The following is a 13,519-nucleotide window of genomic DNA, read 5'->3' as shown; positions in this document are numbered from 1 at the left end:
GGTGTTGTCCTCCCAAGGTGCGTGCATAGCCCACATTCCCAAGCAGATACCTGAAGGCCTGGGCTGCTCAGACTCTCTCTCACTGAGTATCTTGAGTGGGTTTTTAAAAATAGATTCTCATGTAGGTGTGAATTATTTCAACTCTGGGGTTTTCAGATCTTAATTAAAATGATAAGTTGGTGAATTGCAAGAAGTCTTTCTATGGTGTTATTTCCCAAAACAGCCACTGTAGGATAAGGTTGAAGCAAGGCAGGTTCTCAGGTTATCTTGGTTCATGTGGGTTCTTCTTGGTCTTACACCACTGAGGACCAAAAGGATATGAGCTATTTGCCTGAAGCAAAGTAGTATTCTAGTTTAAATAGTCAATGTCATTTTTACTGAATGTGTAAGTTGTCAGGGTGCAACTCTCTATTTTAAGGCTTAAAAGAGAAAGTAAAATTCAGACAGCTCAACTTTTTTTTTTCTTACTTGCTTTTTCTTCTCCCCAGGCTGGAGGCTGGGAGTCAAGTCCAGGGCTCCCTGCATGCCAGGAAAGCACCCTGCCACTGTTTATTCTTGAAAATGATATTTGATTTTCAAACTGTGTGAATTATTTTAGTTTATTTTCTTTTTATTCCAAATGGAATGAATTTTTTGTTTCTTAATTGTTTTAGTCTTTCAAAGTACTTTTTTTCTTATGATTTTTTTGTAAAGATGCACTTTTATTTTATTTTTGAGATTATTATATAATTACAGCATTTTTCCCTTCCCTTTCCTCCTTTCTTTCAAAGTATTCTTTATCTTTGGTGTCTTTCCTTCTATATAATGCTTTGTCAATTTAAGGAAACTCTTAAACCCTTAATGTGACTTTCATACAGAATATAAGAACTTGTCCATAAACTTAGCTGAGAGGAAATCAGAGCTCAGACAAGATGGTGGTGTGTGGGACTGGTCCAGGCTCAGACAAGTCCAAGGGCATCGTTTAGAGAGATGGCAGCATTTGCTTGAAGGGTTGAGGCAGCTGCCCATGCTGGATAAACGCTCTTGAGAAAGCGTAAAATCCGTGCAAACTTGAGTTTACTAGGCTAGAGCTTCTCAATGTCAAAAGCACCCAGCTATTCTGAATCTTAGTTCAGCACAGGCCTTGGTTGTATTTCTTGCAATGTCACAAGACAGGCACACGGAAGGTCTGAGAGTCACTGTGTGGCTGTCAGACTCATGTGACAAAAGGCAGGACACACGGCTGCTGTCTGCAGGAGAGCCGCAGATGTATCGTTTCTTACTAGTTGGAATGTTGATTTCTTCACTCTTCTGTTGTCATTTGCATCTGCAATCCCTTTGGTTGGTGGATATGTGATTCCTCATGTAGTTATAGATTCTGGATTCTGATTCTAGAAATAAGATGATGGCAGCTGGTTACATCGTCTGAGCTCTCTAGGGACAAGCACGTGTGAGGGACTTACTGAGATGTACTGGAGAGGGCAGGCAGGCTTCAGGGCCGTGTAACCTGGTTTATCTTGATGGACCTAAGGTGAGGAGCAAACCTGTCATCACTTCTGATTGAGATGTACTGTTTCATGAAGACCAGTTTCTAGGCTCTTGGATGGCAGTAATCTGTAGAGTTGTCTCTACAAGACTGTAGGTAGTCTCTGACATGGTCCACTGGCTTTTATAGTGGTGTTGGCATCACACTGCCTAAGATCACATCTGTGTGTCACGTCTGTGAGTTGAACTGAGTCACAGGAGGGATGGCCTCATCACTACTGTAACCTAAAGGTCCTTATTCCTGGCTCTGCTCACCAGATAGCGTTTGGAGCCAGTCCCTTACCGTCTTGAGAGGCCACTCAGAATTTTCTAGGCCTCGGCTGAGATACACCTGTTTCCATGCCTCAGCAGGTCTAGGTTACTGCTTTCCTACTGGTGCATGATCATGTTGATGACTCTGTTTTCTCGTGTTCCATTTCTTAGGTCCTTCATTTAAAGCAAGCAGTTTGAAAGCAGATAAAAAGTTAGAATTTGTTCCCACAAACCTGCACATACAAAGGATGAGAGTTCAAGACGATGGAGGCTCAGGTACTTATTTTTCTTACCCTGTTGTTGAATTGCATTTCACTCCTTCCTTCCAGTATACTTGGTCCCTGAGTTGCCCTGTATCTGGCCCATTTTTCCTGTATGTTCCATTGCTGGGCAGCAAGAGAAAACAACACACACACACACACACACACACACACACACCTATGAAGAATTTCAGTTACAGAATCCAAACCTCTTCCTTATATATCTTCAACTTTCTTTGGTTTTTATGGCAGCAAGTTGCCCATCAGTGAGCCTTTCCCAGAAGGGGTAGATGGCTTTACCTTCAGATGCCAACTTCCTTACTGAATAGTTAGAATTGGGTCCAGCAAGCTCTTTATCAGCCTTGGCATGTAGGACCAGGGAGCCATAGACTGTTTGCGTGTGGGCTGTAGGGTCCCAGAGTGCTGTGCATATTGCTGTTGCTGGCCTGTCTGCAGACCTGATCCCAGAGTAATGGAGGGAAGCTTTCTGTCACTCAGATCAGAACTACGATGTGGTCACTATCGGAGCCCCAGCAGCACACTGCCAAGGTTTTAAGTCAGGAGGTCTTCGAAAAAAGCTGCACAAGTTTGAAGAGACCAAGAAACAGTAAGTGAAGGAGGGTATCTGTGGTCCTTGTACAGCTGTGTCCGATGTTTGTGAGTTAAAATAAAGAATCAAAACAAAACTGCAAAAAACATGCAGCCATCCGATCTGCTTCTGCGTGGCTGGAGGAGCTGCCTTAGGGACCCCGTGCTACTGTGTGTGTGCATGTGGTTGAGTGAGTGAGTAGTGAGGGCACCTAATCAGTAGTCCAGTCTTTCCAGGTGAGCAGCATACAGAGAGCCACTCCTGAGTCTGGCCTTAGGCAGCCGCCTGTATGTAGTTCCTGCTAGCTCAGCTTCCTTTAGAATCTCTGGTCAGCCTCTGACAAGTCTATACTCTCAGGGGTCATTTCTATAATCCCTAAAGCCCCTGGCACTCTGTGTCCTTTCCTAAAGGATAGCATGGCACATATTCCAACTGTTGAAAAGATCCAGAGGGTTCTGTCCTGAGCAGGATATTGCCAGATAGGCAGGTTGTGGAAAGGCCTCTCAGATGAACCATTCCTTGGATATCTTTCAAAATGTCACCTGGCAAAATTTAAATGGATCCAAGGGGTGTGAGGGGTGTGAGTGTAATACATGAGATGAGTGATGATCCTGTGAAGTCCTTTGGTAGAATGTGAGATGGAGAAAGTAGCAAAAGCTCTCAGTTTCAGGAGACTAATTATGGTCTGAGTGAGTTTGCGCCACTGTGGAACATGCATGTGTGTAAGGTGAGGTAGAGAGGAGAACAGAGAGACAGGGCCAGTCCAGTTATCCCGGAAGGGATAAGGTGGCGGCAGGTGGGTTGGCAGAAAGGTCTCAAGGTGGGAGGGAGCAAGACAAAGGGTTACTGGGATGCCCCTGCAGACCATGATCTTGAGTTGAGAGTAAAGTGTTTGAGAGACATGAAGCAAAGGTCCAGGGAGCCCCCAGAGACTCCCACGTGGTGGCGTGTAGAGGCAGGTGGAGGGAGGTGCTAGCACAAATGGGGGTGGATTGGTCATTGCCCAGTTCTGCTGCTGTGGCCAGAGTAAGGGTACTGTATGACTGGATCAGGATGCTGGACAGGTTAGAGCAGTGGCCCATCGGGAAGACAGGTCAGAGTGCCACTGATGTGGGTGGTGACTGAGCAGGGAGTAAGAGGACATTCTCAGAGAGGTTGCCCTTCCAGTGTGTCGACCAGCCCTGGGTGTGGGAGGAGACGCCTGGCAGGGCTGGGCTCAGCAAAGCCTTTTCAGCGTTCTAGTGAGGCCTTCAGACAGCCTTGATCACTTCCTACCGAGCAGACAAATTGCGTGGCCACACTTGCCTCGCCATTCATGTCCACAGTGTCCCAGGGAGTAGGAGGAAGTGCAGAGCTTCCACTGGCCATCCCAGTTCTGTGGAGTCAGCCGGAAGTGTGTGTGTGTGTGTGTGTGTGTGTGTGTGTGTGTGTGTGTGTGTGTCCATCCTGCCATTGCCTGATGCTGTGTGGAAAGAGTGAATATATGAGCTGAGGTGGTGTGGTTTCCTGAGAGAGAAAGTCCATTCATTCTAGGTGACCAGTCAGGAGGGGACTCCTGGATATCCCTGGTCACTAAAAGGTTGTAGTTTTGATACCAGATGACTTTATATTTTAGCTTCAGAACTTATTTTCCCAAAGCCTCTTGTGTTTTTTCAAATATCTAGTACAGATGTTACGTAACTTTGTACTAATGTCATAAACCCACTTTCCGACAGAGTTTACTCTCGGAGCTTTCCTTTAAATGTGCATGTCCTGTGCCCAGTGGGATATCCCTGGGGCTTGAGGACAGGCCACAAACTTGCTCCAGAGAATAAGGATTGAACTCATAAATTTATTTATTCCCGTAATCATAGCCTCAACAAATTACCTCTAAGTATTTTGAGAAAAAGAAAATCAGTCAGCATTTAAATTTTGTTTTGCCTGTAGTATTTTGCTAACAATCGCTAATGCTTCGTTTTTGGTTTTTTTTCTTTAGCAGTTTTGAGGAGTGTTGGTGAGTTTTCTGTCTGTGGAGAGAGTGTATGTTGATTCTTGCTCTTATGCAGAGAAAGCCTGTGCTGTCTTTCATCTGGGGTGGCTCCATCCCGTTTGGCGCGTGGCTCTGAGTTACATGTCCTGTAAGCAGAGCTCTTCCTTCCAACTGCAATGTTCTTTGATAATGAATAGCCAGTCTGCAGTCTGCAGTCTGCAGCCCTCCGTTCAAACCTGACAGCAGTTTCTTCCTGCGCTCAGTAGAGACAGGGTCTAGTTTGCCTCCTCCCAGAATGCAGAAGAGCCCCTTTGGGGCCCTGGATGCTGGAGTATTACATCAGCCTACTGGTACATTTGGTAACATACACCTTTACCCAGTGAACCATCTTGTTGATCCAAGGCTATGGGAGCTTTTTTTTTTTTTTTTTTCAATACATGGTAGGCAAAGCTTCATCACTGTGCTCCACTCCAACCATTTTAAATTTTTTTTATTTTGAGACAGGGCTCACTAAGTTTACCCAAGCTGGCCTTGAACTTGCCCTGCAGCCAAGGCTTTTTCTCGAATTTATAACCCTCCTGCCTCAGCCTTCAGTATCTGGGATTAGAGCTCTGTGACATCAGGCCCAGTTAGTCTTCATTTACAAGAGTTATGAAGCCTTTGGGTTTTCACTTTCCCTGTCTGATAGAGCTAGTTAATTTTCATAATACTTCTTAATTTGTGCTGACTTTAATGATGGTCTTGTTAAGGGCAGTTTACCCATTGGATAGCATAAGAAGAGCTGAGAGACCCTTTCCTCCAGAGAATTAGATGCGAGCCAGAAGCTTCTATGTCTATCTAAGCTCTATTCCTTAGTCCCAGACTGAGAAACCAGCAGCTCACCAAGAAGAGGCCCCACAGCCCTTGATCTAATGACCCATGAGGCTTTGGGGCTGGGGCTAGATCCTAGTTGAGATGCCAGGGCTCTGCTGGGAACACACAATGGCCTGAAGTCCTGAGAACCCACAAGCCCACCTAAGGTGAGGCATCACCGGTTTTCCCTTAAGGGGCCCTTCCCTGGAGTCCTGAGGGATGAAAGAAGGCATCTGGGAGGGATGCTGCTCTGCTCCCCTTCCTCCATAGCTGTATTATAGAAGTATCCCTTTTCCCTCCTGGGCTTCTCGGGAGGGAGGCTCACTCTTTTCCACAGCAGGATGAGTCAAATCCCTAATACCCTGAGGGATAACCATGAAAGTATGACATGGAGAGCCAAGGGCCCCACTGCCCCTTGGTAAGTTTCAACCCAGGTATTTTATGTGAACCGTATCTGGAAAGTTCTTCAGATTCCATCTTAACTGAAAACTCTAGACCTTGCACATCTCAGAAAGGGCTTGGTTACTCCCATCCTTTCACTCTCTTCTCCCAGGATACTAAACATTCCTAAGACAGCTGGGGAACCTTCCCACCTGTGGCAAAGGGACACCCAAATCTGGGGTGGGGGACCCAGTTCTACAGGATGTCAGCTATGCATTGACAGCCTAACTCAGGCTGTCCTGTTATCCGGAGTACCTCTGCATGTCAGGTACTCTACTTACGCTTACATGGCATTCTGTGTTTGGCCCATGGCCTCCACTGTGAGGAGGTATGAGTCAGCAGCCCTGGGCTAGGGGTTTAACATAAAGCCCAAGGACTGCATATAGGCCATTGCCTCCTGGGCCTGTTGCAGGAAGAGTTGGGAGCCCAGATAATGAGTAGAACAGAGACCCCTGGAGGACTGTGTACTACAAGGCAGTAGAGCCTCTGCACCCCACTCATTGCCTTGGTGTGGCTCCTGATTTTGGAGTTAACTAAATACATGCACTTACCTATTCCTGATGTCCCCAAGAGTAGTTCTTTGAACTTGCCCATTTGTACCTTCACCACGTGCTTCCATGTGTCAGTCCTAGAGGGGTGCTATAACATGCCTTCTTAGAGCACAGGGTGAGTGTGGGGTTATGGGCACCAGTCAGAGTGTGTGCAGCTGTGGACATATGCCACAGTAGACCTACACACACAGCACATAGTACATACAGACTCTAAAGGTTGAGGACCAGTGAGAACAGATTCTTTTTTTTTTTTTTAATTCTTCTTTAAAATGTGTTTCCAAGACCCGATTGTCCCAAGTGGGAGCTATTCATTTGGGCAAGAGGTTGCAGATTGGAAAGCAGCTCCTGCACGCAGTGCTGTGGAATGACTCTAGTGCTGCACAGGCTCATCGCCATCTGCTGCATGGGCTTCTGGCCGATCCATCATCGTCCGCTGTGGTGTGTGGCCTTGTGGTGGTGGTGTTTCTTTCTGGGGCAGTTTGGTTTGTGGTGTCTGCATGTTTGCCCTGTGGTCCAGAAAGAGAAAGGGCAGTGGCAGTTTCTTTCTGACTTGCTTCTGGGCCTCCCTGGAAAGGTCTCAGGTGACTCTCATCTCCAGCAAGCGGGGGAGGGTGTGGTAAGGGTCACACTCTACTCTCCATATTGCCCCTCATCCCTGGAACTCAAAGCCATCCCTTTATTCCAGAAGGAAGGGGACAACATTGTGTCCAGAGTTCAGTATCCTCAAATCCTAGGAGACCTCTGCATTGGTGACTTTTGTATCTCCTCCTTATTTTTTCAGGCATCCTCAGATGGTCTCAAATACAAATTAATAATGTTTGATTGATTGAGACCTGAGCTAAGAAACATAAGCTTATTGTTGCCATCTTGGATGACCACACATGCTGACCTCACCCATGAAGCTAGGGCATATGGAGTTGGCCCCTCAGAGGCTCCTGATAAAGCTGGGCAGCAGCTGGCCTGGCACTTTGACATCTCGTTCCCATACACATATGCTGCTTGGTGGTGAGGATATGGGAAGGAGGAAGGACTGGGGTGTCAGAGGCACTGAGGTGTTGGGCCTGCCTCTGTTGGCAAGGTCTCTACTTTCTCTTATGGAATGCTGTTGTCAACATAAGGATGTCCTCAAACATAGGCGAGAGAAAGGAATCCCAGTGTTGGGAACTTGGCTGTGGTTAACATGTAAGAGAAAGATGTGGGTTTGCTCACAGGAAGTCTAAAGGCCCTGATGGCCAAGTAAAGAAGCAAATGTTAGGGTGTGGTTTTTGGTTCTTTGGTCTTCTGTTTTGTTTTAATATATAGTCCAACATCTATTGCAGTGTAGTAATTTGATCCTTTCTGGTGTAAGCAGACTCCACATCTCTATTGAAGGACTGCTTATAAGTTAATAGATGAAATTCCTAGGTAAGACCCCAGCATTGGGTAATTATTACAGTGACATTCCAATGCATTTATAGACGTGTTCATGCTTGTAGTAAATATACAGACACAGGTACAAGTACACATTAAAGCCTTAGTCATATATATATATATATATATATATATATACATATATATATACATATATATGTGTATATATACATATATATGTATATATATATTATGCTTCTCATTAGATAAAAAAAATACCTTCCAAGACTGACCTTACCCATCAGTGACTAAACCTCTTTATTTTAGGGTTAGATACCTTTGTATTTTAGGATTAGTTGTGGGTGGGGTGGATGATTTTGGAGAGCCCCTTAGGACCTGTTGTTCCTTTTAGTACATCATCTAGCTGCCAGTCCATAATCTACATACCACAGGACATCATCCGAGCCAAGGAGATCATTGCCCAGATCAACACCCTGAAAACCCAAGTTAGCTACTACGCAGAACGGCTCTCAAGGGCAGCCAAGGACAGGTCTGCCACTGGCCTTGAGAGGACACTCGCCATCTTGGCAGACAAGGTAGGAGGGGCTGCCCAAATGCATGTGGGGTGGAGAGGTCTCTTGGGTTTCTGGAAGCTACTAGACCACCAAGGGCCACCCAGGCATGTCTAGAGCTGGCCTTGTGGCATTGTGATGACCTTGAAGGTTTCTCTTTTATTAAAGTCCACATCCCAGAAATTCACAGGGAAGTTTGGGGATCTGCCCATGGTCAGAGCCCAGGTTGTGACTCTCAGGTGTGGCTTGAGGCCAGTGTGTTGATGTGTCTTCTAGCAAGTAAATCCTTGCATTTATTTTCTTGGGACTCGTTGCCCACATCAGCTTCCTTAGTGACTTCCTAGTCAGCACCTATGTAGTAGCAATTATTCAGACATAAGAAATGAACAGTATAATCTAATTGGCTTATATAGAATTAATTTTAAAAGTTCTGTCTAACATAACGCAGTCCTGATTAAAAAAAAATCTCCATACCGAGAGAGTGGCTATATCAGCTTCTGATGGATGGTCTTCTTCTTTCCAATTACTCAGTCTCTTTCCCTTCACACACAGATTCTGATTACACCTCTCCACCTGATTTGCTGGGTAGGCGCTGTTGTTCCTGCTCAGAATGTGTTATATTCTTCACATGAGTTTGCACAGTATAAAGACAGACCAGGACCACTAAGAAAGGAAGCTATAGTTGTCAGCAGTAAAACTAGGAGTGGCAGAACTCCTGTTGCATACTCCAAGACCAGAAATGTAATACCAGGAGTCTAATAGTTCAGAGCCTGGAACATTCAAAAATGCTCTAGTGGTTGAACAAAAGTAAAGTGTGACTTCTGGGGACTAGCCTCTGCCAGGCTGGGACACATTCCACCATGCTGTCAAGGCTGGAATATGAGCCCTTTCCTCTAGTGAACTGGAGTCAAAGGCAAGCAGAGCCAAAAATGTCAGATAGGATTCTTCAGCCCCTTTTCTTCTTCCTTGACCACTTCTGGGATAACCAGATCTCAAGCACACCCCTGTGTCCTCTAGTCTACCAGGAAGTTCTTGCAGATATTATCCCTGCTGCTTTGTTTTCAGATACCCTAGAGAATGCTATCCTAATAGGCTCTGGGGAGCAGGGTGGGTGGCAGAAGCCTTGGCTGTAGCCGTCTCCTTCTTCAAAAGAAAGCATGCTTAGCAGCCCTGGTTTGTGTGTACCTACAGACCCGGCAGTTGGTCACTGTCTGTGACTGTAAGCTGCTGGCCAACTCCATCCATGGGCTGAATGCTGCACGGCCTGACTACATCGCTTCCAAGGCCTCCCCTACCTCGACTGAGGAGGAGCAGGTGATGCTTCGGAATGACCAGGACACCCTCATGGCCAGGTGGGCAGGGAGGAGCAGCCGGTCTTCCCTGCAGGTGGACTGGCATGAGGAGGAGTGGGTGAGTCTGCCGCCCCTGCCCGTTGGCCTCCTGCTGAACTTGGAAACGATAGAACGACTGCCTATGTCCTCCCTCACAGAGTGCCCAAAAGGCTGGCCCCTTTGTTAGCAAGCTCCAGCTCTGCTTCCCCGATGGCCCTAGGCCACTTGATGCTGAGAAGTAGACTGTTTTCAGACCACGGTGGGTGTGAATTTTTCATGATTGTGCTGGGAGCCAGGCCTCTCCTTTTCCTCAGTCCTCGGCTCATCCTTTGCCCTTTAGTGCTCTTTGTGGTCGAATGCAGGAGCTCAGGTGCTCAGGCTACTACTACCCCTGACATGTCACTTCGGTGTTCCAGAGTTGGCTGGAGAGCTGGATCCTTGTCTCTAGGAAAGGAACAGCCTACAACTTGTTGCCATTAGTTGGGGCTACTGCTCAGAGGCATCCTGTGAAGCATTGAATTATTAATTGGCAGCAAAGTGTTCCTCTAGCCCTGGCAGCCTGTGGTCTGTGTGGGTTTCTGCAGCTCACTTCCAGCCTGCCCTCTCCTCCTCCCAACTCCCTCACCCCCTGCCACCAGCTGTTGCCATTCGTGTCCATCAGAAGGGGACCTCAGTGTGTGATGATTGTAGGTGGTCCACAGTGGAAGGGGGAAAAAAGATAATGAGCTCTTAGTGCCCTGTGGTCTGTTGGGTGAGGCTGGAAGGCTGTCTGTCTTCCACAGAGTTGGCAGCGAATGTCTGCTAAGCTTTCAAGTCACTTACCACAGGCTGCAGATTGTCTTTGCAGAGCCAATTTGACTTGAACGGCAATGTAGACATTATCAGGCCGAGACTAAGGGAGAGATGGGGGCGGGGGGAGGCTGTGTTCTGTCTGTTCTTGTTTTTCTGTTGCACAGATTGACCCAAACAGTCTTCTTGGTTTGAAGGAGAAAGTGTGGCTGAATGTGGACAAGAGCCTGGAGTGCATCATCCAGCGGGTAGACAAGCTGCTGCAGAAGGAGCGCCTGCATGAGGAGGGCTGTGAGGACGTTTTCCCCTGTTCAAGCACCTGCTCCAGCAAGAAAGGTAACCGGGGCAGCCAAGCCTACTGGATCAGACCGGAGGACCCCTTCTGTGACGCCCCCTCCTCGACATGTCCCTCCTCCATGCCCACTGCTGCATGCCATCCTCACCCAAGCACACGTGCGTATGCATCCACGCTTCCCACGCTGCCTCGACTCGTGCCTCATCACTTGTGTGTCTGTGTCTCTGACTCCATGCCTGCCTCCCCCAAGCAGACTGCAGGGAGGGCTGTCAGGCGGCACAGGATGTCAGCGGGAGTCCACATGCGTAGAGCAGCAGATAGGCAGGGTGGAGACTCCTGTCATCTTTCCATGCAGCTGGAGCCCACCGAATCTGCATCGCCACCATGGGCAGACTGGGCCCTCCTGGGCCACAGTGTCATGGCTGGAAAGTCTTTTCAGGTTTGTAAGCCAACCTGAGAACCTGAAGGGGACTGGATGCAGATGTCTCTGTGGTGTTATTTTTGTTCTCTTGGGAATGGATAGACTGATTGAAAAAACAATAGTGAACTTTGTAGGAACCATGCTAGATGAGGGGTGCTTGCAGCCTCACAGGCTCTTCTCATTGGCTGGGCATACCCTTCTCCAACAGAAGCATGTTACCTAGGGTCTCGTAACTCAGTCAGATGGCAGGTAAGTTAGAGTGACCTGTTTGACACCACTCTTAGAGGGGGTCCTTGAGTGTAGAACAGTACCATGCAGCGGCACACTTCAGAAAGGGACACAGGGCATGTTGAATACTGCCCTCAAGATAGCTTGAAGCCTGAGGACTGATGTGTCTAAAAACAAGTGGGTCCTTGGTCCTTCCTCTCACTTTGGTGCCTCTCACCTTTTCTGTTAGAGCTGGAGAAAACTTGGGTCCAGTCATCTGAGCCCTGGCTGCACACCTAGCTTCTGCCTCCTCTTCACTGTCCTTGGGAAGCTTGAAGGTGCAGTAAGGACAGTCAAGATGGGCAGGGTTAGGGTGTGATGAGGACTCCAGGATTCTCACTTGACAGTGGCCCTTGAAGGCAGAATCCTGCGCCTTTACCAGAGTCTCCGATAAATCCTTCATGCGTTGTGTGTCCTTTGCCTCTCATCTGTCTGCAGTGTTTCTCGGCCACTGTCCTACTTGAGCCTCTGTTTAAGCAGTGTCTACATCATCTACTTTTCTGTCTCGGGGGATTACAGCTGTCACCTTTCCAAGCCTGTGGTCCATTCATCAAACTAATTTGTGTCTGTTTTGTTCTCATTTTCCTGTTTAATTTTTTTTTCTCAAAGTTCATTACTTCTCTTTAATACTAACTTGTCTGTAGGACTAGGGATGTAGTTAAGTGGTAGATCACCTGCCTACTTTGTATGTATGAGACCACTTCAGGACCAAGGAAGAAATATATATAATTTTGTTTGTAACTTTAAATATTTTCTGCAGATACGGAGAAAAAAATGGTTAGACGTTTTAAAATTTAGGAGCTAGTGTGTTGTGTGATCAGGCTGTTTGTGTTTGTGACTCACTTGTCTGTGGTGCTTGTCCTAGTTAGGGTTTCTAGTGCTGTGATAAAACACCATGCCCAAAAGCAACTTGGGGAGGAAAGGGTTTATTTGAGCTTACAGCTTTTAATCTGTCATCCAGGGAAGTTATGGCAGGAACTCAAGACAGGAACCTGGAGACAGGAAATGACACAGAGGCCGTGGAGGAACACTCCTTACTGGCTTGCTCAGCCTGCTTTCTTATACAGAGATGGCACCACCCAGAGTGAACTGAGCCTCCCACATCAACCCCTAAATAAGAAAATGCCCCTGTGGGTTTGCTGAAAGGCCAAAGGCTGAATTGTTAGCCCAGGACATGTGTACACCCCAGCCTCATGTTAGCCCAAGATCACATGCTGAAATTTGCAAGTGACTAGGGAGAAAGTCCATAGTGGTCATCAAATCCCAAAGGACTCTATGACCTAAGACCAGTTAGGAATCTCTAATCTGAGAGTGCCAGAGGAGTCTCCTTTCTCCCCTTGGGTTGATAGGTATGTTTACCAAACTGAGTTTTCCCCTAAGTAAACTCTCACAGGAGTAGTCCCACCCTGAGATCAGCAGTCATTCATAAAGCAGGCTCCTATACTCTCCTCATTCGTGACTCAGAGTCCTGGAGGAGAGGTTATGGAGTGGCAAAAATAAACAAACATATACCAACATGTAGTTTTTCAAGGCTTGGGATAACTCTCCTTAGCCAGATAGAGGTTGAAAAATCACTGGCTGCATCGTTTGACACCCATGAGGGTTCCTGTCTGTTAGCTAGCTGGTCTCAGGGCTTGAGTTCTCACCGAAGAGGCTGAGCTCTTCAACTTACAGAAAGCTTTATATTTTCTTTCCTCTTGTCAGTTTAAGAAGTCATGTCCAAACACAACAGAGGAAGGACCCCTGCTCATCCCCCTGACAAACCCCTAAAACTCCTTCTGGCTAGTCTTGGGGATCTGAAGCATTCTTATTTCAGTTCCCTATGGACGTCCTTTGAACTGAAGTTCAGACACAAAATGAAATTCAGTTTCACTCCTTTGATGCCTTTTCAAACTGTCTTTTTTCAGGTGGCATATCCGTTTAACTAGGAATTTTAGCATTTTTTAAGGGCAATGTGAAATTGAAATGAGTACATCCCAGTAAGACTCAGCAAAAGTGAACTAGAGTCAAAATTGGTGTGCTTTGAAGACCTGAGGGACAGCCTAGCTAGAGGGAC

The 13,519-nt window shown here is 46.9% G+C and overlaps 1 protein-coding gene across 5 annotated transcripts in view; it reads left to right on the top strand.

Annotated features, from left to right (window-relative positions):
- The window catches only part of Inpp4a (inositol polyphosphate-4-phosphatase type I A), a 122,938-nt gene that overhangs the window by 81,418 nt on the left and 28,001 nt on the right, over positions 1–13,519 (top strand). For 3 of the 5 annotated variants that reach the window (XM_059282456.1, XM_059282453.1, XM_059282455.1), the window contains exons 12-17: positions 1,948–2,052; positions 2,535–2,643; positions 4,601–4,618; positions 8,201–8,384; positions 9,552–9,770; positions 10,678–10,816. In XM_059282456.1, the coding sequence (XP_059138439.1) occupies positions 1,948–2,052; positions 2,535–2,643; positions 4,601–4,618; positions 8,201–8,384; positions 9,552–9,770; positions 10,678–10,816 (774 nt within the window). The remainder of the gene's footprint in view (positions 1–1,947; positions 2,053–2,534; positions 2,644–4,600; positions 4,619–8,200; positions 8,385–9,551; positions 9,771–10,677; positions 10,817–13,519) is intronic. The other 2 variants (XM_059282457.1, XM_059282454.1) reach the window with 1 other exon arrangement.

This window comes from Peromyscus eremicus, chromosome 16_21 (genome assembly GCF_949786415.1).
Source record: "Peromyscus eremicus chromosome 16_21, PerEre_H2_v1, whole genome shotgun sequence".
NCBI classification, from domain to species: domain Eukaryota; kingdom Metazoa; phylum Chordata; class Mammalia; order Rodentia; family Cricetidae; genus Peromyscus; species Peromyscus eremicus.
The sequence above is the reverse complement of the archived record's forward strand: the minus strand, read 5'-3'. Positions and strand labels throughout refer to the sequence as shown.